General features: G+C 40.5%; 1 protein-coding gene across 3 annotated transcripts in view; it reads right to left on the reverse strand.

The window, feature by feature from the left end:
• The window catches only part of LOC124182559 (lachesin-like), a 203,092-nt gene that overhangs the window by 16,849 nt on the left and 159,594 nt on the right, over window positions 1–26,649 (reverse strand). For 2 of the 3 annotated variants that reach the window (XM_046569996.1, XM_046569995.1), the window contains exons 6-9: window positions 20,097–20,225; window positions 12,228–12,512; window positions 11,579–11,641; window positions 5,314–5,466 (exon numbers count right to left, since the gene is read on the reverse strand). In XM_046569996.1, coding sequence (XP_046425952.1) covers window positions 5,314–5,466; window positions 11,579–11,641; window positions 12,228–12,512; window positions 20,097–20,225 — 630 coding nt within the window. The remainder of the gene's footprint in view (window positions 1–5,313; window positions 5,467–11,578; window positions 11,642–12,227; window positions 12,513–20,096; window positions 20,226–26,649) is intronic. The other variant, XM_046569997.1, reaches the window with a different exon arrangement.

The raw sequence follows: 26,649 nt of genomic DNA on the forward strand, positions 1-26,649 counted from the left end.
TTCGTACGTGCTTTCACCGGTGAACTACTTCGAATTGAACCTGGACACATTCCCTTATTTATTGATATGAACAAATGAATTGGTATACGAATCACGCCCGAACGGAAAAAAGCCAATTGTCGTTTTATTTTCCTTTTGATTTGCACGTCTCGTGTGGAGTAGTAAAAAAAAAGGCGAAAAAATTCAAAATGTAATAGGGAAAGAGGAACAAAGAGGTGGATAGAAAGGTGTCGCCAATCGATAACAGAGATGATAAACTGAACAAAATAACAGAGGTAACCGTAACCATTACAAATTTTCACTCATCAGCTCGCTTGCCATCTTCTCGTAGTTTGATCACCGCGTACTTGGAGATTGCAGTGTTAATCACGCTGGCTTAATGATCACGTAAATAAGGAAGACAGGTAGTTGGAAGCAGTTAACTCAGGTGAACCCAGACACGAACGCCGTAATTATTAAATTCCGAAGTCCGTCGACCACCGTCGGTTCAACATCGCAGTCGATTCTGAAAGCGAAATGCGAATCTCGTGACTAATTAAAGTCCCACACGTCTAGAGCGGGGAATTATAAATTCGACTGGCAACAGATAGGTATGGACAGAAATAGTGCCGAGGGAAGGGTTGTAGCTGCAGCTGCAGCATACGGAGCATCTTTGGGAGCGGGTAGTAGTTTACCGAGTTAACCGTGGCACCATCGTAACTCGAAAGCAACGACCATTGCCGTCTCTCTCTCGAGTCGACCTAGTCTAGCCTTCCAGTCACTTAGTGAGCGGCGGCAGGTGCAGCGAGGTTGAATCGTTATTCGGGGGCTCAGACAGCTCGCGGAAATCCGCCCTACCGGGCTTTGACGGCATGCTTTACCACAATTCTGGTGACAGCGGGGTGGGACGAAAGTGTTGGATGAGAGGGGAAAATTTATTCCTTACTCTGATCCTTCGCGGCGCCTATGATAGCGCCAATTTCCTCCGGGGACGACGACTCCGGCTTCTCTCCAACCTTCGGCCACTGTAAGCCGGGTCGACGATAACCCGGTTAACTCTTTGAACGCTCCGAATCACGTCGCAAATCGAGACTTCCGGCTCTAATTTACCGGCCCGCGACCCACGCGCCGCGCATTTCTCAGACCCACATGCTGCACACCGTCCGAGATAACTTGCCCTCGGCAATTGTTTTTCAGTTTTCTTACCTTCCGCAGTACTAGGTTCGACCGGTCGTTCAAGTCGATATTGGAAAGTATCCAGATACGAGTGTAACAAGAAAGGTATCCCGGATCGATCTCTCCGATTTGATTTGTTTTCTAATGAGTTATAGTAGACTAAAAACTATGTGATACGTATTTTTTTTACACTATCTCGCCACCTTTTGTCAGCTATGCTTCAGTATGCTTCACCAACACCGTTTGAAGTACCCCGGTGAGTTCATTAGTTTCGGTTGGATTTTGTGTCCGGTGATTAGCTTAGCACAGAATTTCTCCTCACGCGTCGACGTTCAAACTGTTTTTTTACAATTTTAGTATCTCCCGGGAAACCATGATCCTCAATTTGGCTGCAACGTTGGGGTGAAAAAAAAATGTCCAGAAGTAAGGGACGCTGTGGAGTTGTACAGTTTGAACCCGTTGTAGCAGTTGAGGTCGTCGAGGCCCGTGGACGGGTGACAAGGGAACGGTTGAAAACCGTTTCGACCCAAAGAAACTTGAGCCCGGAAATACCGCACCCAAATAGTCACACCTCAGGCCGCTTCTGTTGTGCCGGACTCCAGCAGCCGCATTGTTAGGCTTAACGTATTTCTCCAACCCTTATCCACACTCTAAAAAATTGGCCTCGGCTTGGCATCGTTCGATTGTTATCATGCTCCACAACTTCATCTGGAATTGCCCTTCGCCCTTGGCTTCGTGGGTTTATAATCAAGGCTGAGAAGAGGGGTGAAAGCAAACATCTGTCAGGCCTCCGATTGGCGTCTCAATCCTTCCGTTATCCGGATTCCAGGGCAGTTCTAGCGTTTGTTTGAGATCACGGGAACATTGAAATTGGTTCGATTGGAAACGAACCTCACAGCACCTTCCGTCATACCTTTCCATTATTTATACCGGATCTTCTTCGTTGACCTTGAGAATCGTCACCAAGGACTGACGTGTGATCCGAATGGCAGGAGAATCGGTTTGCTGGAAAGAAGACGTTTATGAAGCTCATAAATAAGCGCCGGGTGCCGGTTGAATCGTTCGGAGAGGGAGGCGCTCAGGGCTTCGGACGGTGAAAGTAGACTGTTCGCATCCACCTAGTCACACGAAGAAATGGCCTAAGGATCCTAAAACCAAGACGTGCACCGGGCGAACGGGGGTGCTTACTGTGTGTGTATGCGTACATATTGCCCACCTAAGGGCGGAGAGGCGGTTATTCCTTGCGAACCTTGAGCCGGCGAGCTGCGAGAGCATGGTAAGGAGAGGGAGGGTGGATGGCTACTGGTGGGTCGGCGGGTAATACTCGAGGGTTGTGTAGTTAATATTAACAGGCTGCTATACGGACCGCGCGTGGTACTCCTACGTAATTTCCTACTAAATGTACCGACGGCCTTGCCATACATATTTCAGCCTATGCAAATGTACGAAACTCAGCGACCAGTGTATTTAATATTTGCCGAGACTCGGTCCCGATCCAGGGTGCACCCCGACCCCAACCACATACCGAGATGCAGTCAACCGTCAGTTGAATGCCACTCTGAGAAATGCCTCGCCTTATATTATTCCACGTCCCATCACGCTCCAGGCATTGCTGAAAATGAGCGCGGGCAGTTTAGGCCGACCCGAGCTTTCAATTTTGAAGAAATTTCGGAGCAATTGGAACGTCTGCAGGGATCAAAATCCAGTACTAAAATCGATTTACCGGTTTTCTTCATACTGTGACGTGATGTAGTACATCAAAAAACGTCAGACACGTACCGTTTGTCACTTGCCAATTCAGCCGTTGAAGGGGTGAAAAATATGACAAAATTTGGCCTCAAGAATTGATTTTTTGGGATTTAATGATAATGATGTAAGATTTTTTTATGAAACCAACTGGACATTATTCACCATCAACAAACGACGATATGCGCAGTGCTTTCACCATCCGGAGTTGCATTCCTTATTAATGACGGTAAACTTCAGGGTTGGTTTTGACCTCTTGCATGGCGAGATTGGCATGTGAAAAAACATAAGTATCTCATGTTTCTCGACGTACTAGAACATATCGCAGAACGAAGAAAATCGGCGAGGTACACCTCGGGTGGTTTCCCTTGTCAATAAAGATATCGAAACGTTCTATTATATTTATAATCCATAAGGTCTGAGTTTGCGAAAGTAATCAGCACTGCGGCGGCGGCGGCGGCGGCGGCAGGGAGAAGGTGTCATCTTTTATTCGCCTTACCCCAGGAATAAGCCTTTGGGCTAAGGAGCCACGGTACTCTTGAATATTATATTTAATCCCTGGTAACAACACGTCTTGACACTAAACCAGGAGTGGATCAAGCGTAATGGAGACGCGAGCGAAGCAAGGAATGATGAGATTAATGAAAACGGAGACTGAGAGAGGGACGCGGACGCGAGTGAAGGGGAACGGAAACACGATCAGGGATTTCTGCGTCGCTGGCTTGTGCCTTCGGCGTTGTTGCAGCCCGTAGGGTCACCCCATGGGGCAGCGAAAACTGACCCATAACAGCGAACCCGCAAACAATGCCGACGGTCTTACACCCGCTACTCGAGCACCTAAATCTCCCGTGCTATTTGCCCCTCGGCATTTCTGGCGACAGGCTTTAATTACTCGCTGAAAAATTCAATCGGTTTTTCAGTGATTGTGTGTTTCTTTTTCTTTTTTTTTCCGTTTTTTTTTCGCCGAAACGAAATAGGAGGAATCACACCCGAATCGCGGTGAAGAGAGTTATTTGAAAAAAAAAAACAAATAAATAAATAAATAAAAATAATTTTTGTGTGAAAGATGAAACGCGAAATGGAAAGAGCGGCGTGTGGACTAGGTCCCGGATGCTTTGATCTCGAATGAAGAATGAAATGAGAAAAAACTGCGTCACAATCAAAGCAATTTCAAACCGGTCAAAATACAGTCTGACTTCTGATTTCGTGTATTTGATATTTTTCTTCCATCGTTCATTCTCGACGTTTCTCATTTCTGTTTGACGTACTGCGCACAATTGCTTGTGATCCCAGTTTTTGATGATACATTTTTGGAATAAAAAACTACGGTCAATTTGATCGAATGAGAATCCGCTCTAGCTAACTTACCAGTCTAATAGCCGGATGGTATATAATTAGTATAAAAGTAAGTCGGACGGTTGAAGAAGAATTCAAGTGAGTTTTGACAAAATATTGCGCATCTGACGTAAAGTATACCACGGTTGACCCGTAAACCGAATGGGATTGAAACGCGTGGGGACAAATGAATATTAAAGTGTATAAGCGAATGAATAAGTAAAGGAGCGAGTGGGTGGACGATAAAAGATACGGTCCTTTATATAGCGCGGTTCCGGAGTTGCCTCGCGGTCTTATGACTCGTGAAAACGTGCTTTCTTTTACCCTGAGAACATGAACGCGAAGCGAGTGGTCGTTGACGAAAAGCTGTAGGCGAGGATTGGATGGCGTATACGGTATGGATCCGGGAGCAAGAAGGAGAAGAACTGAGAGAGAACCAAGGGGTGAGACAGAGAGCGAGAGCGAGCAAGAGAGAGAGAGAGAGAGCGAGCGAGAGCGAGAGATACAGATGGAAAGGTAGATAAGTAGACACACAGACAGACAGACAGACAGACAGACGGATAGATAAATGGTGCATGGTGCGGAATAGCGAATAGATGTGTAACCGGCAGAGTATATTGACTGCAAAAATTTAGCTATATATATACATAAATATTTTGTACGTATTAGCTGGGCTTGGTGAAAAGAGGGGAAGACGCGCGTCGCGTATATCCAACTACCCTTGGATAAACGTGTATTTGGGAACATTCATTCGTTCATGAACAAGTTTTTTGAAAACAGTGGCGTCGGTGATAAAAATTGAAATTTCAAGCACGTTTGTCTCGCCGCGGCGAGAAGAGACACAAGGAAAAAGTATTCGAAAAAAAGGTTGTCACGTCCTAAATTGTTATTTTCTTTTCTTTTTTTTTTTTGGTTTTCTTCATCCCTGTGATTCGCAGGGCTAAACAGGCGTGCGCGGAAAAGATGGATTTGGTATCTCCGGGGAAAAGAAAACGACGAAGGGTGCAAGCTGAAAGTTGAAAATTTGATTAAAAAGCGGCGCGTCATCCCCTCGCGGTGATGGAATCTCTCTCTCACCTGTGCTTGCGTCACCCCTGGGCTTCTGTTCGGCCCGTACGATCTGCTCCTCGTTGGTTGGCGGCCTCTCGGTTCGCCTTGGATACTGGGGGTTGTACGGTGCGGGCCATATAGTTGTCTGTCTTTTTGGCGGCGCGGGGGTGCTCTTACGTCCTGCAATTACACGAGGGCCTCATCCACTACGGGTTAACTAATTACTTAAGCTTCCCCAACCTCTACCCTCATATTATTGTACATTACAAACAACGCTTCTACGCCTATGCGTCTATACCTATACGTACGATACACATACAATTGCATTGCCCGTCCGGGCTCCGGACTCTTCAACCCTGAATCCTAATTACGGCCTCGTTTCTCATCTCGTCGTTTCTTTCCTTTTTTTTGTTTTTGTTTTTGTTTTTTTTTTTTCTCCCTCTTTACGGCTCAACGCTCTACGTCTTTTCATCAAACGCAACGCGCCCCGGCTTACTCGCGCTATTCCACACCATACAACGAGAGACAGACGGATGGATGGATGGATGGATGGATGGATGGATGGACAAAGGGTAAGTATAGAAAAAGGAAAATAGAAACTGTTGGAGAGAAATGTGACCATGGCAAGGTGGCTAGAGGATAGGATATTAGGCTAGTTGATATGAGGACGGCAGTTTGAACGATGCAATTTTTTATTGTGGCTGCAAAATATATCTTTGCATACAGTAGAACCTTGATTATGCGAACCTCTGCTCAAAGAATGGATTTTTGGTGCGAAATATAGATGGTTGTAGATGACCATATAAAACGAAACTAATAAAATTATTGTTGGGTGTTTGAAAGAGGTTCAATGTGTATTTAAATGTTGAATGCTGACTGTTTTTCTATTTCAATTTTTATTTTTTTTTTCATCAATTATTAGATCTCAAAATAGTAATTGCATTTTGGTTATCCGAATTTATGATCATCCGAATTAAGCTTGGTCTCGGATTCATTCGGATAATCGAGGTTCTGCTGTACTTTTTCTTAAAAAATAGTGTTAGGAGTTAGGTGTGATCGATTTAGAATCAATTTTCGCACAAGGTCGCGCATTCCGTCAGTTGACGTTACGACAAGTCGTAGTGAGCCTACGGCGCAGGCGCAAGCGCATGCGCGCGTACAAAATACAACATAACCTCAACTACAAAGTACAACAAGTTGATAAACCCATAAGCAAACATGGTGGGTTACGCATGGCGTTGACTCGCATCGTTAACGAATTCAAGAAAATATTTATTCTAATCTACCTCGGAATCTTTGAAAAGTTTTGAATTAACCGCTTGTCGTGACGTCAACTGGCGGAACTTTTCTATTGGTTCGTTTGGAAAGCTGCGCATTAGCGCACCTAATTCTTTACACTATGTCTGAAAATATACGTATATATCTTTCACTATGGCATGTTGTTACAAGTCGAAGCTCCCAAGTCTCTCTTTGTCGGTAGATAATCATAAAAACTATCAAACTACCATGAAAATACAAGTAAGGAATTAAATACCAACCGACTGAACACCATGTGGGGGGGTCAATTACGAATTGATACGGTCTTCGAAACTACGTTCAGAGAACTCTGAGTGTTCACGTCCACAATTACTATTCAGTAGTCAACAGTGTTAATAATTCCGAGATACTCTGTACCTATAATGGAAATTTTAGGCTCTGCCATTATATACCGGAGTCTCTAACAACTGTTCAACAATTGAATTTTTCATGAAGTGTGTGAGAATGAACTGTGACAATGGATAATGCGAACGCGATACCGAGAGCCTTAAAAATGGACAGCTGCCTCCAAGGATGGATGAATATCTTTGGACCCTTAATTCCAGTCAATTTTCTCTGACCGGAGCAAACATCCACGTGACTCAATCACTTTTATTCGTTTATTTAATTATTCAATATCAATCATTGGATTATAGTTTTCTGTCATATTTTGCTTCACCGCAGGAAGGAAGTCGGGAGTTTCCGTTCGGACAAGTCGGCGGGAGTTATCTCGCATGTAATTCTCAACAGGGAGGCAAAATACATATCGCGGGGTTAAATTCGCGCCTGCCTCAAGATGGGTTGATACACGTTCCGTCGTTATGTGTACTCTTGTATAATATTTATTCCGCACGGTGCATGCCACGTAATTGCCGGGGCTTATAACGAGGTTGTTAAGAGTCGGATTACAAAATGTAAAAAAAAAAAAAAAAATAAAGATGTCTAAAATTTTAACACCATTCATCGCCGCCGGCTGTTTGTCTACCAGCGAAAAAATCCCCCTGTGGGCTCTTTCCTTTTTATCCAACCAGATTGAAAGTTTTCATCGCGATAATTCTGCACTCTCGACTCGGGTCTACTTTAACTTGACGCTCAACTTGGGGCCCATACCGCAATCTTTGTACCCCTGCAACTTTGGCCCCCGAAATAACTGGGCATCAGTTTTTTTTTTTTTTATCTTATTTTGTCTCTTCAGCTTGTTCATTTTCTCGTACAGTCTATTTTTTTTATAACCGATACTTACGCAGAGTGAAGTAGGGGAAAAGTAAAGACCGAAAGAAAAAGGTATGAAAAATGAAGATTGTACTTAAAGTCTAGACGTCACCATAAATTTTGAGCTTGATTTTATATGACGGTAAATATGTTCTTACGATTAATTCGCCAAATAATTTCACGTCAAGTTCTAGCCTGAATTTCCGATCAGTCAAGTTTCATTCAAATCTAATTACCGTAGGGATGAAATTTTTTTGAAATATTTTACATTTCTCTTACACCTTCGGACCACTCCGCGTTTCAGTTTATGACTCAGGTTCAGCAATAATGGGTCTCGATGAAATCTTTCACGATCGCAATATCGCAAACCAAATTTAAACGACGCAATGTTCCTTTCTAATCTTCTTTCAGCTTCCTAAAAAATTATTTTCACTCAGTCATTCCCCAATTCGTTTGAAACACAGCCCGTTTGCGTCGGCGTAAAATCGATGCAAACTAATTCATTCAGATTTCAATAATCTCTTAAGCACTCACGGGAAGTTCAGAGGGCCGTGTGGCGCTGGTTGGCGAACGTATCCTAAATCGATTTCAGTCGTCACGACGGCAAACTAGCTAATTAGTTACGAATCGGGAATTACGAATACCGCATCAAAGGCAGCGACTCGAATTTTCCCGCAGCTAGGCGTGCCTGCACAAGGCCTCGTTTCGCACGTGGCCTAATTAGGTGCATTTAAAATTCAATTATCTCGAGATGCGGCCAACGGCACGCTGCCACGCGATAAACCAACGACTCGACTAGCTTTGCTCCGACATAGAGGCTACAGCCACTCGCGCCAACCAGTTATTACTGATCGTTGCATACTTTCGTCATGCACTCGTAGCACTTTCGCAATTCCGGCACACCAACGTATTGCACTCGTGCGTCCGGACGATATGGAAGGTTCTTCATAAATGCTGCTGCACCCCGTGCATGATACATTTCTGTTGTTCGGGAATTCGTGAAATTTATATTTTTCGCTGATTACGTGTATATATATACATATATATGATTAATCGATCGTTTGTGATAAAGTTCCTTTTATTTTTCACGCACATTTCAGAGTCTGTATCAATTCCATTTGAATCATACGTTTTACAATTTATTGAATAGTAAATATATGTGAAAGGATTAAATTGAGAGGAGAGAAAAAGAAGGTATTACGTTCAGGCTAAGGGACTGAGTTCAGAGGGAACAAAAAATGCGAAGAACATACTTTTATTACATTCTCTTTCGCTCTTCTGGAGAGTCTGTACATTGTACAAAAATCGTCAAACCAAGAAGACAAAAAAGCGAGTAAAAAAAAAAAATAAAAAATAAAAAATAAAGAGAAGCAGAATAACCGAACGAGCTATGTGATACAGAAGGAGAAAACAAATGTCGTCGATCTTAACCCACCTGTTCCGCCGAGAAAGAGAGAGAGAGAGAGAGAGAGAGAGATAGATAGACAGATTGAGTTTATTGTGTGTGCATGTGTGTGAGAGATAGATAGATAGATAAAGAGGGAAAGCGGAGAGGGAAAGAGAGAGAAGCGGACAGCAGTGAATTATCACGCATATCCAAACTTGTGAACTAACCTCATCCAGCGAGCCGAAAGACAAAAGAGAGTGTGAAATATGGTTAGGTGTGATTGCTCGGCGGGCGAATGTAATATATTCACATATTCTTAGCCCGGTGCAGAGACAGAGAGGGTGGGGAAAACGGCATATTGTTGGGACTTGGTAAGCTCGAGGGTGGTTGCAGGACGCGGGGGGGAAGGACGGCTGCGTTGAACGCGAGGGTGGCATTATACGTGTATGGTTATATACACAACAAAGCAAAGTTTCACTGCCGTATTTAAACTTTTATTTGAAAACTTTTTAATACTTTCCTTTTACTGCGCGAGGGGTTAAGAGCCGGTTGTTTGTGACCGAGAGAAAAGCACGCGAGGTTTTCGTCGGTGGTTACAGGCATTAGCCAGCTAGCCGTACCGACACACAAGAACCGAGCCTAACTGCTCTGACGGTCTCTTGGATTACAAATATTTCTTTCTCTCTATGTTCATTCAAATCCGATATATCGGAGGTGTATCGCCATCTCGTGGCGAAAACTAAGCAACTTCAAGATGGCTGCATATTTAATTTAAAAACTCGTTTTTTTCCCAGTTTTTTAGGCTCGATCAACTTGATGAGGGAAAATGGAAGCCTGATAGCTTGCACGGGGTTATCTGTTCTCTGGTAATCACGTAATTGGCTTCAAACGATCAGCTGATTACTCTTTCGAAGCCATATTGATTCATCACGCCCAAACGGGTTCGGTTGTGGTGCATAAGTGTTTTATTTTTCAATCACAACGGTGGCAGTAACGAGTAACGAGCATCTAGAGGGGTTAAACTAAACTCGAAGAAACGAAGTTGGCTCCGAGTGTCTTTCCTGATGCGCGTCCGCGGACCTGCGACACTTTAAACTTTCGAGCAATAAACGGGAAATAAAACCGCCAGTTTCAGTCGATCACGTCTGTGCACATCGCGGGTTACTGTTCATCATTGAATTTTATATCTCACTGGAATGAATTTCTCTCCGTGACAGCTGTGTACTAAGAATTTAACCTAGGAAAATTCATTATTCAAACTGAATCAATATGCTGCGGTTCGGTGCACCGAAAATCCTAACTCTCGAATGAAAATCGACTGATCACGGGCATCGGCAAGAATGTCATTTATCGTTCACCAAATAATGCGACGCAACGGAAATACTGGGATCCACTTTAACCGCGGAAAAATTCTACGAGGAAAATTTCATCAGAGAGAAGAGATAAAAATGCGAGGGAGTTGGGAGCCGCTGTACCAGAAATTGCAAAGCTGGCCTGCATGTAACGTATTAACAATGTACAATATTGAGATTGGTTTTCGGTCGGAGCGGCTGGCGAGAACCATTGGGACCTGACCTAGACTGGCTATCTACAACCCTTGTTCGTTCCCTAACAACACACTTGCATACTGCAGGCGAGAATAACGCGATCAGACCCGTCCTTTGTTCGCTGTTATGCATTTTCCTGCTCATTACTTAGTAATTCCCCTTTTCTCCTTTCTTTTCTCCGCGCGACTTCAGGCAATAGGGAAGAAGTTTTTTTCCCCCCACTTCTTTGAATCGGAATTATTAATCTTTCTCGCGGCAAGCTCAAACCGAAAGTTTCATAACCAGAATATCCCCTTTTTGCGAGGATATACCCAGCCTTTTTAGCGTGCGGGTGTATCAGGCATCATCCGCGAGAAAACAAACAAAGACATTCGAAGCCACCCTCTGGTCTCTGATCCGCGTTCTCATCCGGCTTGCTAGTCTTTCAAAATCTCAATATACGTCGAGGCATGGCCGAACGAGGCTAGGGCGAACCTGCAGTGAAAAGAAACTACGGAGTTTATACCGTTGTAACCATAACCGTAACCAAGTTTCTTTCTGAATTCTACTTGCGCTCTCTGCGGCCTCGCTGCAGTTCAGAAACTCAACTTTGCGTCTCCCTTTCAATTAATGGAAATGTTTACCCAGCTAATTTCAACGCCGGCGTTCTCTTCCTGCGGTTTAGCTAATTTTCTCGACTGTCGCGACATCCTTCCCGCATCTGCCACGCCCCCTGACTGCATCTGAAATACGGCGTGGAAAGGGGTGGGGGAAGCTCGAGTCTCAGTCATTCGCGAGACGCCGAACGATCATCATCTAACGCATCGTGCTGTAAAACGCGTACTCGCCGCAAACTATAAGCCTAGCTCACCTTCTTTATTCGCGCTGCTCTTTATCTCCGTTGCCTTTGGCGGTGCGGACGGCTTCGGTATCTCTGGAAAATTAAACGAAATAGCGTGATAGTCGATTGTTTCGCATGTGTTCTCGAAAATTATAGAACTAGCTCTTTTTCAAGTTTTTAACAGTATACTTGAATAGTTCACAAACCCTTGAAGAAATTTTCCATTCTATTCTACAGGTAAAATTTTTGTCTAATATTTTTTTTCTACAAAGTCCTGTGAACTGAGACTGTATACAAAGCAATATTTCAAACGATATTCAGAAAATACTAGCTAATTTATAAATTTCCCAAAAAGACTTGGCGTTCTGAGGAAGAGTTGTGATTTCTCTGCCTTGTCTAAGAGAAGATTTCAAATTTTTTTGCTTCTCTCTGTATACCATTGTATTAGACGAGAAGTTTGATAAAGTAAATTCAAAAGGACGAAAATATGAAAATGAAAAAAACTCTAGCCAGGCAATAATCTCAATGAACCATTCGTCGCAGATTATTTCTTCTTTAATGACAAGAAATAAAAATCTGTAGACATTCGGAGTGAAAAAAATTTACCGGGTTTGTCAATTGCTTGATCGTGATTTCTTCGTCATCGTACATCCGCAGACATAAATTATGATCAACTTACCGTACAGCCTGATGGAGCCCTCGGTTTCTCCGAGTGAATTCTTGCTGATGCATCGATAGCTGCCAAAATCGCCAGGCTGAAGATTCCTGATGGTCAGTTTCATGTCGGCACGATAACTGTTCTCCGTTGTTTCGGTTGAGTATTTTTTCGTTGGCAATACCATCACGCTGTTAAAGACCCAGTAACTTATCGCCCTGGGGTGCGCCTCCGTTTGACAGTCGATAGTAACGTCCGTTCCAGCCGGCGCTCCGACCAACTGATTTGGCACCCATATCATCGGCGAAACTGAAAGCAACGAATAAAAATTGTTGAAAAATGGAGAGCGTGAGGAGCTTGAAATAATTGAAAAAGTGTAAAAAAACGAAAGGGTGTGTTTTTTTTTTTAAACCAAAATTGGGCTCAAATTTGATTATAGAAATTCGAAAATTTCATCTCTTTCGTCGTTGCCTATTTTTCTTACTGTTTTCTTTTTTGAGCATGCAGCCCGAAATTCCGTAGAACGGAAGCGAAAGAACCGACGTGTTTTAATTTATTCAAAGAGACTCATTTCTTCGAGCCTCGAGGCCAGCGCTGCTGGATCGGGGAGAAGTATGCGTTAATTATGGGTCAGCACAGAGCCAATCTGCGAAACTGTGGCTCACCGTTGGCACGCCGCATACCATAGAGCTAATATACAGAGACGCATAGCTCGCGCGTTTGGCATATAGAGTCCTTCAAGTCACTAATCATCTCCTACGACTTGTATCTCTCTCTCTCTCTCTCTCTCTCTCTCTCTCTCTAGCTCTCAACCATTGTCTCTCGACGTCTTTTGTCTCTACCGCCACATTTCTCGTCTTGACTATGTCAAAGATTGATTAAACACAGGAACGAAAGATCAAGAAGAGTTCCAATTTTCGAATTTCAATTTCATCGTGAGTTTAGTTTCTAGTATTAATTTTGTTGTTTATTTTTTTTTTTTTTTTGTACTGGAGCGTGGATTCGATTACGGATCATACGTAGAATTGTACACGCCGATGTTTCATCGTCGTCAATATCCTTCCATCGAGACCAAGCGATTAACCCCCGGTGGGAAGATTATCGTTTTCACAACCCAGAAGGCCGATTTTTGCCGTTTAATTTTTCACGAGTCCTCAACACCGTCTGACCCCGTGTATCAATTCAACTTCGCCTCTGGGTATCCGGGATATAATTTCCCAGAGGTCATTTCAGGGATATAAGAAAATCAGTTTCTCTCATCCCAAATACCACCCTTCTTCATACCTCTCTAAAAATTCTGCAAACGCGACTTCGGTAGGGATTTTTCTGGACTCAAACCACGTTCAAGAAATTGTACGAAGCTTTTTTTGGGTGCGGATATAAATTGACTCATAATAATCAATGAATTTTGTCTCCAAAGCTTTTTCCACAAGGTCCGATTAAACAACAGATTCGCAAATGGTAGAAAACAATAAATTACATAGAGTATCATATGGTTACGAAAAAAGGTATTCAAATGCCAAAATAACATGACTGATTGAATCGAAATGGAACTGAATCAATAAGTTGTTGCGCCTTGGTGAAGTTCAACGATTCCTGCAACTTTTTACATCATACTCGGCAGGCTGACAATGAAAGAAAATCATCTCACACGGATTTTCTCATTGAAAAGTCTTTTATCAATTACTTGCGAAACTTTGAATTCACCCGTTCATTGCACATATTGTTCCCATTATAAATCTATTATACATATATAGACGACGATATCATCTTTACGTGAAATTTCGTTACAACCCACGATAAAATACCGATAATTATAAGCGTATGAAACGAGGCTGGGATGAAAAATTTATGACGAATCGTAAGAAAAATGCGAATAAAAAAGATAAAGAGAAGAAGAAAAAAAAAAAAATCCACCAGGTCAGTAAAATTAGTTTCGTCGCTGAGTTTGATCAGATTTCATTCCAATTCCAGTATTCCTGTGATATGTTGTTTCGAACTCGTACCGACACGTTTCCCGTCATGTTTTTCCTGCTACTGCCGTTGAAATTGGTGTATTTATTTATATATATACCTATCCTAGGCAATAGCTACGGCTGCCGGAGGAACGTCTAGATGCAGAAATACACGGAGGCGAATACAGTACACACGGTGATACAGCGCGATTATCTACTGCAAGCGTATTTGCATAATACGATAATAATCACGTAGCGTTGCGGGGGTGAGAGATTGAGAGAGAGAGAGAGAGAGACGGGGTTTAACGCCTGGAAAACTGGGCTAAGTGAGAGAGAGTCTGCACCGGATATCTTGGAGGTAATCCGATGCACGTCGCATTTCGAGGATGCAGGCACCTCCTCCTCGGAGTGACGGTAGTCAGTTAGGCAGCTTATTTAGCGAGAGAGATCCTTACACAGCGCACCGTCTTCCCCAGGGACTTTCTGCACTTCCACAATTCCCGACGATCAAGAACACGTGTAATGAAAATTTGCATTTAATCACCCGCTGATGTTCAGTTTAAACAAAAGCATCGTTTCGTCTTAATATCAATGAATCGGTGCAATCAAGCAATGAATTTATTCGATAACGGATCGTTTATCCGTTTACAAATATTTATACAACAAGATTTATCTCGAAATTCACAATAGGGAACCTGCATGCATCTGAAATCTCTGTATTCCTCTATTGGACTCGAAAGTAGGATGAAAAATGATGAATTTTCCAATACAGTTTCTTTTTTCGAGCAACATTAACGCTGCGATAATTTTTTCTCTTACACTAATTTTTCTCGGTAAATTTGAACCGGCAACCATTTTTCTGGACCCCTCTATCAGCGCCACCAGGTGACACGTTCGGGTACTATGCTCGGCTGTAAACATCGTTTGTTCCGTGCAAGCCGGAATCCTAACCTGCAATATTAATATTTGAAGCTCTGAAGCATAGTTGGCGTTGTCGAAATTGTATTTATCTCTGTAAATAACTATTAGTTTGGTTAAAATAAAAAGACAACTATGGATCCATCAGCTCCGCAACTAAATTTAGATTGGTACATGTATTGTTTTGTAGCATCTTGTGAAAATACAACGAGTTCAACTCCAGAAAAGATATTTATCCGAGTGCCAAATAATGTATTAAAACGGAAGGCTTGTTGCGATTCAAACTACATTTACATGGTGTATAATAAAGTTAGGATTCCGGCTTGCTCGAAGCAGATAGTGTTTACAGCCGAGCATAGTTCCCGCACGTGACATCTGGTGGCGCTGATAGAGGAGTCCAGCAAAATGGCTGCCGATTCAAATTCGCCGAGAAAATTTCGCGGACAAAAAATTATTTTCTGGCGTTAATATGGCTCGTAAAAAAAAACTGTCTTGGGGAATTCATTATTTTTCATTCTACTTTCGGATAATATTAAAATTATAAAAAATTTACAAGTTCCTTATTGACGTATGATGCGAGAAATGAATAAAAAAAAATATTTTTTTCCATAAGAAACAGAGAAAATTCTCTTACTCGTCAAACAAACTATTCGATTCTACCTGCGAGATCTGTAAATAAATTTCGGACAAATTTTTTTGCCAAAGCTTAAGCAGCGTGGCGAGTTTATTTAATCACGTGCAATCGCTTCGCAAATCGGACGGTGCCGAGCGTGTCTCGTTTTTCGATCACATTTTCTATTTCATTTATTTATTTTTTTTCCATCGCCGCAGACTGATTACATATGCAAATAAAGTGACGTTCGATGCAACCGCGGTACGAGATATAGGGTAGATAAAATCAGAGTAAAATGTTGAAAAAAGAAAAGAACCGAACGTAATGCATGTGAGAATATTTTTCACCCCGACGACTGTACGCTTAATTCTTCGTTATTTGCGAGGCGTAGATTTTCACGGACAACTGAGTGTGCATAAAAGCGTGTAAAAAGTTTTTTCAAATATAGATTTATCACTTTATCACGCGTCTGTCGAGCGTTGTTATAAATCAATCATCGGCGTAAATGGTACCTGCAGGATGGAGGGATATCTTTCACAGAATCACCTGGACTGTGCAACACAATTTTTCCTCTCCATCTCGCTTCGGATCTCTCATTCTTCGCAATATTACACAAAGTGATACGTATGTTCTCGTTGAGCAAACTGTAGCAGCCATCAAGGGTGTAAAATTCGGAAGGGAGTTGGACCACCTTGTGTAAAGAAATTAACACCGCAGAGTGTATAATTTTACCACACTGAGAAAAATTTAATTTGTTATAGTACCTAAATAAAAGAATTAAGTCAAACAAAAATTGCAACGCAAAATCAGTTTCTGAGGTTTACTCTACTTTTTTAGCTAAACAAAGCTTTAAGGTCAATTTATTCTTGCACAAGCGTTAAATTTTCGCAGCAATTGCAAGAAAATATAGCAACAGTGATCGTAATGAGAAAGAATAGCAACGAATAACAGACTAATTTTCGTGTATACATGCATGTATGTATATTACGACTATAACCTCAAAAATTTTGACAGTTGTCGGTCGCAGTTGTGCTCAACACGGACGGTTGTCAAAAATTCTTAGGTTAGATACATCGCGGCGTACTGTCATCTAAATTTACGACGGTTGGCCAGCCTGGAAGGCAGCCGCTTTCGAATTCTAGGGTGCGCGCATTGAATCTTAGCAAACGACGAATCGTAAGGTCGTTAAGAATTCACTCTGTATAATAAAACTTGGAACAATGATGAAACAAGAAATAAAAATATTCATTTATAAGTCCAAAACTACCCAACCAATTTTGATCTTTGTTTTTTCCATGGATAACTGCAAAATTCTGGCCAGATTTTAGGTTAGGTTATATTTCGTTACAACTAGATCAATACTTTTAGAGATATAACGATATTTGCAAGCCAAGTCGTAACGGGATCACAAACCCTATTGCGAACGCTGACTGAACTCTTACGTATAGAGAAAAGTTACGTTGAAGAGTTTTCAAGGTCTCGACAAGCTTCGCGAAAAAAGTTTTTACGAAAGTATACGGCTTGTGTCTAACAGTTTTTCCACAAGAAGGATCGGGAAATATATAGTTTAGTGCAATAAAGTTTTTCATTTTGTTGTCGATTATACGAGAACGTGAATAGTTTTATGCAAAATATTACGCGTTACGTATATTTCGCGGAAAAATTCAACGTAACATTCGTTCTTCGTGGGGTGCAAAAAAAAAAAAAAATTAAAAAAAAAAAACTAGGAGAGTTTGGCTATTTCATTAACCCCTCTGCTACAAGGTTGGCCATATTCCGGTTCTCTTAATTCTTTGTTCATCCTTCTGGAAGCTCGGCAATATATCTTTCTCCGGGAATATGCTTTCTTCGCCCTGTTGATTAGCCCGAAGGATGAAGCGAGCGAGAGAGCGAGAGAGCGAGAGAGAGATAGGGAGAAAAGGGAGAAAAGGGAGAAAAGCGTGGGCGAGAGTGCGTATAACGCGGGTATAACGGCGTCTGAGAATAGCGCTGGGGGGATGAACGTTGCGGAGAATAAACGAGGCTCTAACCGCTTCTATTCCGGCGCACTAGTAGGTATATACACACACACACATATACATATATATATATATATGTATAGGGTAAATAAAATATGCCTCGGCCCTCCTAAATATTCAAAGGGCGACGCCGCGCAGTCTCGGTGCCGGTGAACCAGAAGCAGAAGTATAACCTGGAGCCGAAGTTGAAGCTGAAGCTGAAGCCGAAGCCGAAGCCGAAGCTACGGCCATCAGGGAGCGAGGGGGCAGCTCGTGACGCCCCGTATAAGAGATCCTACACCGGCTTTCACGCATTGTGTGTGCCGCAGTTACCACCGTCGGTGAGGGGTGTACGCGATACGTGTAAGCGAAGGAAGTGACGCGAACAAATGGAGGGCATAAGAGGGAAAAATGACCAAGAGCCTCGGGACCAGAGCCTGGGCTCTTGCCTGCGGGTCGTTCTGTATTTCCCTTGAGTATCAGGCGAGTGATCCGTGCCGCAGGAACTACGCACGCCTGCCTGCCTTCCGTATCGCTGGAAAGTGGATACATCCGAGGAACGGCCTCGGCGGGGATGCGAAATTTTTTGGAATTTTTTTTACTTTTTTTTTATTTTTTTTTTCAAGAGGAAAGAGGCGGAAACGACGAAAGCGTACCGGGGGAAAAGTATCATTTTTTCACAGGTTTGAAAGATAATTTTGTGCAGAAATGGGGGTCGTCGCGATGTGGTTCGAATATTGTCCGAATGTTTTTTTTGAAAATTTGTTTGTACGAGAAAAAGGGCGAAAGCGATGAAAACGTACTGAGAAAAATTTAATTTCCTTCATACGTGCGCAAGAAAATTTTACAACAAAATGGGAATCGTTATAATAACGCGATCGAAGTATTGTCCGATCGTTTTTTTTTTTTTTTTTGAAATTTGCCTATACGTAGAAAAAGATACAAGTAATGAAAACATAGCGAGAAAAATTTTACAGTGAAATGGATGTCGTTACAACAATGTGGTTCAAATATTGTTAGAGGTTTTTTTGTTTGAGATTTGCATTTGCGAGAAAAAAGGCGAAAGCGATGAAAACATGCTGAGAAAAAATAACATTTTTTCGCAGGTTTGAAAGATAATTTTGTGCAGAAATGGGGATCGTCGCGATGTGGTTCGAATATTGTCCGAATGTTTTTTTTGAAAATTTGTTTGTAGGAAAAAAAGGGCGAAAGCGACGAAAACATACCGAGAAAAATTTAATTTCCTTCATACGTGCGCAAGAAAATTTTACAACAAAATGGGGATCGTTATAATAACGCGATCGAAGTATTGTCCGATCGTTTTTTTTTTTTTTTTTTGAAATTTGCCTATACGTAGAAAAAGATAAAAGTAATGAAAACATAGCGAGAAAAATTTTATAGTGAAATGGATATCGTTACAACAATGTGGTTCAAATATTGTTAGAGGTTTTTTTTTTTGAGATTTGCATTTGCGAGAAAAAAGGCGAAAGCGATGAAAACATGCTGAGAAAAAATAACATTTTTTCATAGGTATGCAAGAAAATTTTATAGCAAAATGAGCATCGTTTAAAAAACGCGGTTCAAATATTATTCGAATTATAAGAAAAGGTGATGCTAGTTACTATATTTATTGTTAATGTGATTATAGTCGTCAATACTGCATTTTGAGGTTATTTTAATTTTTATATCCAATGGTTGACATTTTATTTTCGACAAGTCCATCATTTTCGACGTTCAAATTACTTTTAAGGACATATAGAATTTAATTAATTTTTTTTCAGCTAACCCTTATTTTTAAGACCTTTCAAATTTTTCATACAATTGCATAATGTTTATACGACACATTTACGTCTAATTTTTCGGACTCTTTGGATCATTTTTCAGATCGTTCAGAATTCTTGAAACGACTACGTTAACGTTTATGGATATATATTTCTCCAACATCATTGTGTTTTAACAGATTAATCACTTTTGAAACGCTCAAGAATTTGTCAAGTTTTCAAAAATTCTTCAAACCATCAGATACATATCTAATATACCGTCTAATTTTTAGAAATTTTTTATATCAACGATTTCGTTCCAGCCCCTGAAAATTCGAAAACATTCAATCAACGCGTCTAAAATTTCCAATAAAAATCTTCGATAAAATTCGTAAATACGAACGACGGAGTATTAATTAAACTAAAAAATAAAGAAATTTCTACGACTCTCGATACAGTGACGCGTGTTTCAAGCTCAATTTACGAACTCGTAACATTGATCCGCGAAACATGAGCGATCGGAGAAAGAAAAATATCGTGTGTCTAAGAAAGGATGAAAAAAAATGAATCGACAATAAAAAAAAAAGATAATAAAACTGTTGCGTCGGTTAACCGACAAGGAGTTACAGATATTAATTAAAGGCACTTACATTCGACGTCGACTGTTATCCTTTTACTGACAGATGGAGGCACGCCATTTGTAGCGATGCAGAGATAAGCACCCATCTCGGTCCGCGAAATCCTCGTCAGATTCAGCTGCTCGCCTTCGTACGCCAACACTGTTTGACCAATAAAACGACACTCAAACATTAATTAACAAATAAATAAACCAGCACAAGCGACGCGTTAAATGTTACAGTTGGCTGTAATATTATCGCTCGGAGGAAAGTGTACATCTTGTTCGATTAAATTTATCACAAACCGCTCTAGTTAGATTATTATTTGCCTATTTTTTTTTTTTTTTTTTTTTAATTATCGCCGCGCATTTGCTTTTTTTTGTTTTTTTTTTTATCTAATTGTACGAAGTTTATTCAAAGACACCGTGTAACACACGAGTCATTGAATTATTTCTCGATACTCGCAGACATTGCTCGAGAGTGAAGAAAAAAGCTTGGTGGAAAACAGTTTTGTGATTAAAACGAGCAATCGTAGAGTTATAGGTAATTTTCAAACCTTCGTTTATAATTGACGAACAAATTGGAGGATGAGAAAAACGGAAATCTTGATTGACGAGGATGATCGACCTACGTCGTCAGGGATACGAATCGTTGGAAAAAAAAAAAAAAAAAATAAAAAACAAACTGCGACAGATTGCATCGTGCGATTGTGTAAATGATTATTTGTCACGAATAAATATTGAAAGGGGTGGGGGGGGGTGAAATATTGAAGGAAATGGATTTTTTTTACCGCTCACCTGTATATGTATACGCGTGTACGTAGAAATTGCACACTTTTACGCACACTCGCTTGGATCATAACGCGTATTTATACCGCAGGAGATATTAGATAGGTATAAATAGCCGTTGCGCCGCTAATGTCACCCACGAGGAAAGCCCCGCAGCTATCGCCTTGCAACAATGGTGTAACGAGCTTTTGATCGCGCATCTACTATACACTCGGCCTATCGATTTTCGATGGATATTTATGTACATGGTGGCAGGTATTGTATGTATGTTGTACATAACGAAGTGCAGGGACGGGGGTTAAAAACTAGTAGGGTTGAATGATGGAAAGAGTGAAACGTAATTGCGAACTTTCAAAAACGCGATAATCTGATTCGTAGAGTTATTGAAATGTGGAACGTTCGAGTACGGTAAATTTGGAAAGGATCAAAATATCGAATTTTCAAAGGCGTGGAAATCTAATCGGTAGAATTATCGAAATTTAGAAAGTCCAAGTGTGCAAAATTGAAATTGTGGAAATGCGAAAACACGGAAGGATCAATGTATCGAATTTTCATAGACGCGAGAATCTAATTTGTAGAAATATCGAAACACAGAAGGAGCAAAATATCGAAGTTTCGAAGGTTTGAAAATCTAATTGGTAGAATTATCGAAATGTAGAAAGTCCAAGTACGGAAAGCGGAAAATGTAGAAATGTAAAAACAGAGAAGGGTTAAAGGATTAAAAAAATTATCGAATTTTCAAAGACGCGAAAGTCTAATTCGTAGAATTATTGAAATGTAGACAGTTTGAGTACAAAAAATGGAAAGTATAGAAATGTCAAAAAAGACAAGAACCAAGATATCGAATTTTGAAACACGCGAAAATCTACCGATTCTACATTTTGGCATTGTCCTATGTTCTGACCGTTTAATTTTTTCTCTCCTCTCCATGCTTCGACTTTCTGCATTTTCAAATTCTATAAAGAAAAAACTTTGTTCAATATTGCAGCCCTTTTGCTTTTTTCGAGTGAATGAAATAAATTTTCACCGGTAAAAATACGTGTAGCATAAAGTCAGGTGAGTATTTCTTCCATCGGGTAAATAATATTTTATTCTGTAGCAAGTTTATTTGTTAATAAGCAAAAGTTGACCAATCGATTTGTGCTTGGGTGACGAAAGAAGTTTTTTCCAATCAATTTTTTCGAGTACAAAGCCGCGGGGATGTTGAAAAAAATCGTCGATGTAATAATAAAGTTTCTTTTTCGTCCGGTGGTGCATATTTCCATAATTCATAATCGAAGTATGAATAATTTTTCACTCGTAATTTTATCGTGAAAAATATTCCCCTTGACGAAAATTGGTCTTTCGTGAAAGTAGTCGAAAAATCGAGGACTCTATTCTCGTACCCTAAGCGTTCCTCCTATTTGTGTGATATTCGTACGTATAATTTTTGGGGAAGATTTTTATCCGGATTTTTTGCAGGAAATCGAAAAAAATTCCGTCGTACCAAGTATCGGAAATTAAAAAAATACCTGTGAAGAGTTGGATATGATTTTTCCCATATGGAATTTCCTCTCAGGGTTGCACACATGGAATTTTCTTTGCTCGGAAAAAGTTAGCGAACCATCGTTATATACGTATTATGTAAACACGTTATATATTTGTTGAGAAAAATTTGCGCTAGTGACTTTCGAACTCATTATTTGCAATACTTCGTTCAATACAAAATTCAAAATAAAACTCCACTATGCAACGTTGCAATTTCCCAAGTTTCGCAAACTTTTACCAAGAACTTCATCTGCTATCGACACCCGATCAAAAACATTCAAGCTCGAGTATATAAATCAGCAATCCGGAGTTTGGGAGAAAATTGAAGGAAATCGATAATACTCGAGACAAAAAATAAGAAAACACTCGAATATGATTTTCGTATAATTTTAATCAAACGCAGATATCCGGAGTGTTTTTTTTCTCTCGGCGACGTTTCTTTCTCCTCTTCTTTCGGCGAAGCAGTGCCTTTCTAGAATTTTGTGATCCGTTATTCACAGCATCCGGAATTCAAAGTCGAATATATTCTACGACGCGACGGGCGGTGTAGCAAAGCTATTTGGCGCAAGACACTAAAACCAATTAATCTAATGAAACGTTAGATGTAAGGGATGTACCTTCAGTCTGCAATTCTAGTCTGATTGTCTTGTCCTTCGCGTGTCTGTATCAACAGAATTCAACTACGAGTACAATTGACTGAAAGACGCCACGGGCCAACTTTAAACCTTTCAGAACTGAATTAAATCTGGCGATGGAAAAAATTCATTTTCAACGGAATTCGTTTCTGCATCTTTCGAGATATCTGATTTTTCCCAAATTTTATTACACTCGTATCAAAAGTTGTACGTATATCCATTTAGAAGCACAAATGTTTTTTATAGGTAAAAAAATTAATTTATTTAGCCTATAAAATTATAAATTACACGCATTCTTTCATTTGAGAAGCATACTTGAATGAAAGGACAGACTTTGATATATTTTTTTTTCAGATTGGTATTGGAATTGTTGACAAAACTAATTCCTTAAAAAAAAAAAATCCGACGAGTCAAACTTTTGCTATGAATTTTTTAAACGTATTCTCACTGGAATGGAACAACTCGCGGAACAACTTTTACCGATATGGAAAATGAAGAGTAATTGCGATCGATTGGGTCTGATATTTTTTCCAAATTTCAATCTCCACGAAAGATATTTCACGTGGAAATAATTCTCTGTAAAAATTGATGGAAAAATTCTATTCCTTTTTACGTAATTGCGTTTAAAAAGATTTTTTCTTCTTTACTCTCGTCGTTAAACAAGAAAAAGAAAAACAGTACGGAGAATTTGCAAACACGATTATTTGATGTTCTGCGAAAATAAGTTGAAATATAATATATAAAAAAAAAAAACGGGTGAGTTAGAAATAAAAGACGCGCTAGAATTTGACCAAATTGCGAAAAAATTGATGAAATTTATCGAATTTCAGCACGCATTTAATTTGAAGTCAACTCACAGATTCTGGTTCGGTCTCGAATTATTCTAATTCGTGAGAGAATTTAATAAAATTTTATAAAAATTGTACGAACGGTTTCGAAGTTATCCTGTGAAAAGTATTGCGAACCGTCTTATCGGTTAAAACGAAGTACCGTGGTTTGAGAATTATGGACTATTTTTCAGACTTCAATGCTTGAGATAAAGTCCAAGACTCGCAGAAGGTATCATTAACGATAAGCCGTATAATCGTTGGCTATTTCCCGTATAAATAACAACTACTGACCACCGTCGATTCTTAAGGCGTTTATAATTTCACGGATAACGAACTTTCAGAATTTCTTTCCGTCTTCGTTTTTTCTCCATTACGACTTGAGTTTTATTGCTGCTATTTCAGGCATTTTCCTCTCTCACGCGAAAAACCACATACATAAATACGCGCGCACTTTCATGCTGTGAACGCCTACGTAACCGGCTTGTATAGGGCATTCCGTGAAAAATCGATCTGAATCTGACCTTTGACCTTTCCCGTTTGACTCGCGACTTTCCTGTACGTTTATTTTTAGTGTCGAATGCCCTGATTTTTTTTGTATCGATTTCAATTATCAACAATTTTTTACAACGAATATATCGATCGATTCGATTTAAAAATCTGAAATACATCTGAAAAATCCCGTGCCGTACGTAACATTTCACAAGTTTTGAACCGGCGTTTCTTTATTGTTTTTTCGACCTTTCTTCAATTTTTTCTACAGTTTTTTGTAATCAGAAAGAAGAGCTCAAAAATTTTTACATCTGACACATGGCCTTTCAGCTTTCAAAATCGTGTCTATCAATATGGTCGTATTAAGAAGTTGTAGATAATTTGAATAGATCAAAAAAATTAGCGCATTCGACACTGGAAATAATATAATAACATACCAAAATCAGGAGCCAATCGGAGAGGTCAAAGGTCAGTCCCAGGTCGATTTGGCACGGAATACCCGATATACGTACGTACATGCATGCGCGTTTTCACGCAGCCATGAACCTCCCTCAGGAAATGCTTCACCGCATCTACTTCGCACGGCTCCGTAGCCAAGTACTAATTATATATTTAGAGCTCGCGGAAAATTAGGTTTTTGGACACCGGAGGAAGCGTCTGCTGTTGCTGTTGCTGTTGCTGTTGCTGTTGCTGTTGCTGCCCTGCCTCTCAATTTTCGGTCGCTCTTTTCCCTCCCGTTTCCCGGCTATACTTCTATAATAAACCCGGCACCCCCCCCCCCCCCCCCCCCCCCTCCCCATTCCATTTTCCGGAGCAATATATCAAACGGGAGAAACGCTTCGAGTCAAGTAAAATTCTGAGAATTCTTCCAAGAAAATTTGAATCTTCGTACCTATTTGCGAGGAAATTTGAAATCTTTCAAAATTTATCACAATCTTTTCAACGATCACTGAAATCGCGTTAAATTATTCTTTACAGCTACGTTAGGCTTGTATCATTGCGAAAATTTGATTATACTCGTTATTTTACACAAAAATTCACCTGATTTGATCAACCCCGCGTAGTCAGGCTGGAGATGAAACGACATCCAAGTAAATCCTGACTCCAAGGCTTTTCGATGTATTTTTATTTTTGTTTACTTTTTTTCCTAACGAAAAATTGCTTCTGCAGAGTCTCAATCGAGTCGCCGAAATTGTGATAAAAAAAAAAAAAAACAAAAAAAAAAAAAAGAACGATCCGAAACACCTTGTATCGACGAATAATGCTGTAGGCTTGGGAATCGAATGGGGTGAAAAAAGAAACCCTAGATAGCAGCTACAGAGTGTTGAGAGTACATAATAAAATATTAACGCGATGGCTCGTAAAAATCGAAGTTAAGGTTCACCGGTGCGACAAGAGCAACGTGGTATCAGCTCGAGGTATCTTTTCCGGGCTTTTGCAGCACTTGCTGCTTCGCCGTTCCAGAAACGCCCCGAGATATATCTGTATACAGGTTGACTTTTACGGCTACAAGGGAAATAAAATATCGGCAAATTCGGAATCAGACGTGAAGCGGCTGCGGGGGAAAAAAAAGTCCCCAAAATCTTTCTCCGCAGTTATAAGAGAAATAAAAAGGCAAGAATTTGGTACTTCCGAAAATGCAAAGTGTGTAAGTTTGGAAAAGCTTTCGAGAAATTGGCGCGACTTTCTCGTAAACGTCGAGGGAATGTTCAAGATATCGATGAATTTCGACGCCCTGTAATCGTGTTTTTGCAAAAAAGAAGCACAGCTTGATTTTGTGTTTATTTGTCTGGTCAATCCTTTTAATCACGCATTTTTCAAATCCATATTTTGGCCTGAATTTTGTTACTCGGGGCTTTTCTTGGGACGCTAATCACGAATCTGAAGTAGGAATTTGATCATTTTTAAATCCAAGATGGCGGATACGATATGGCGGATGTAAAATCGAAAAAACTATCACAAAATTCGATGATTCTGACCGAAGCCTGCTAGTCGGGGATTTTTCGGGTCGCTGATCACGAACCTGAAGTCAGATTTTGACAATTTCTGAATCCAAGATGGCGGATCCAATATGGCGGATTTAAAATCGAAAAACCTATCAAAATTCGATGATTCTGACCGATATTTCTTACCAGATGAATTTTGGGGTTATACGAAGTAACAAAGATCATTTGAAATTGTAAATAAACTGTGACAAGGCTATGGCGTGGAAATTTTTGAGGTGCGACGCTGAGCATTCCAGTGTGATTGAAATGGTTAAAACGCGCGTTGATCAGTTCGGCAGTCTTTCATTGCCTACCGTGAAGAAATGATGATT

This window comes from Neodiprion fabricii, chromosome 5 (assembly GCF_021155785.1).
Source record: "Neodiprion fabricii isolate iyNeoFabr1 chromosome 5, iyNeoFabr1.1, whole genome shotgun sequence".
NCBI lineage: Eukaryota > Metazoa > Arthropoda > Insecta > Hymenoptera > Diprionidae > Neodiprion > Neodiprion fabricii.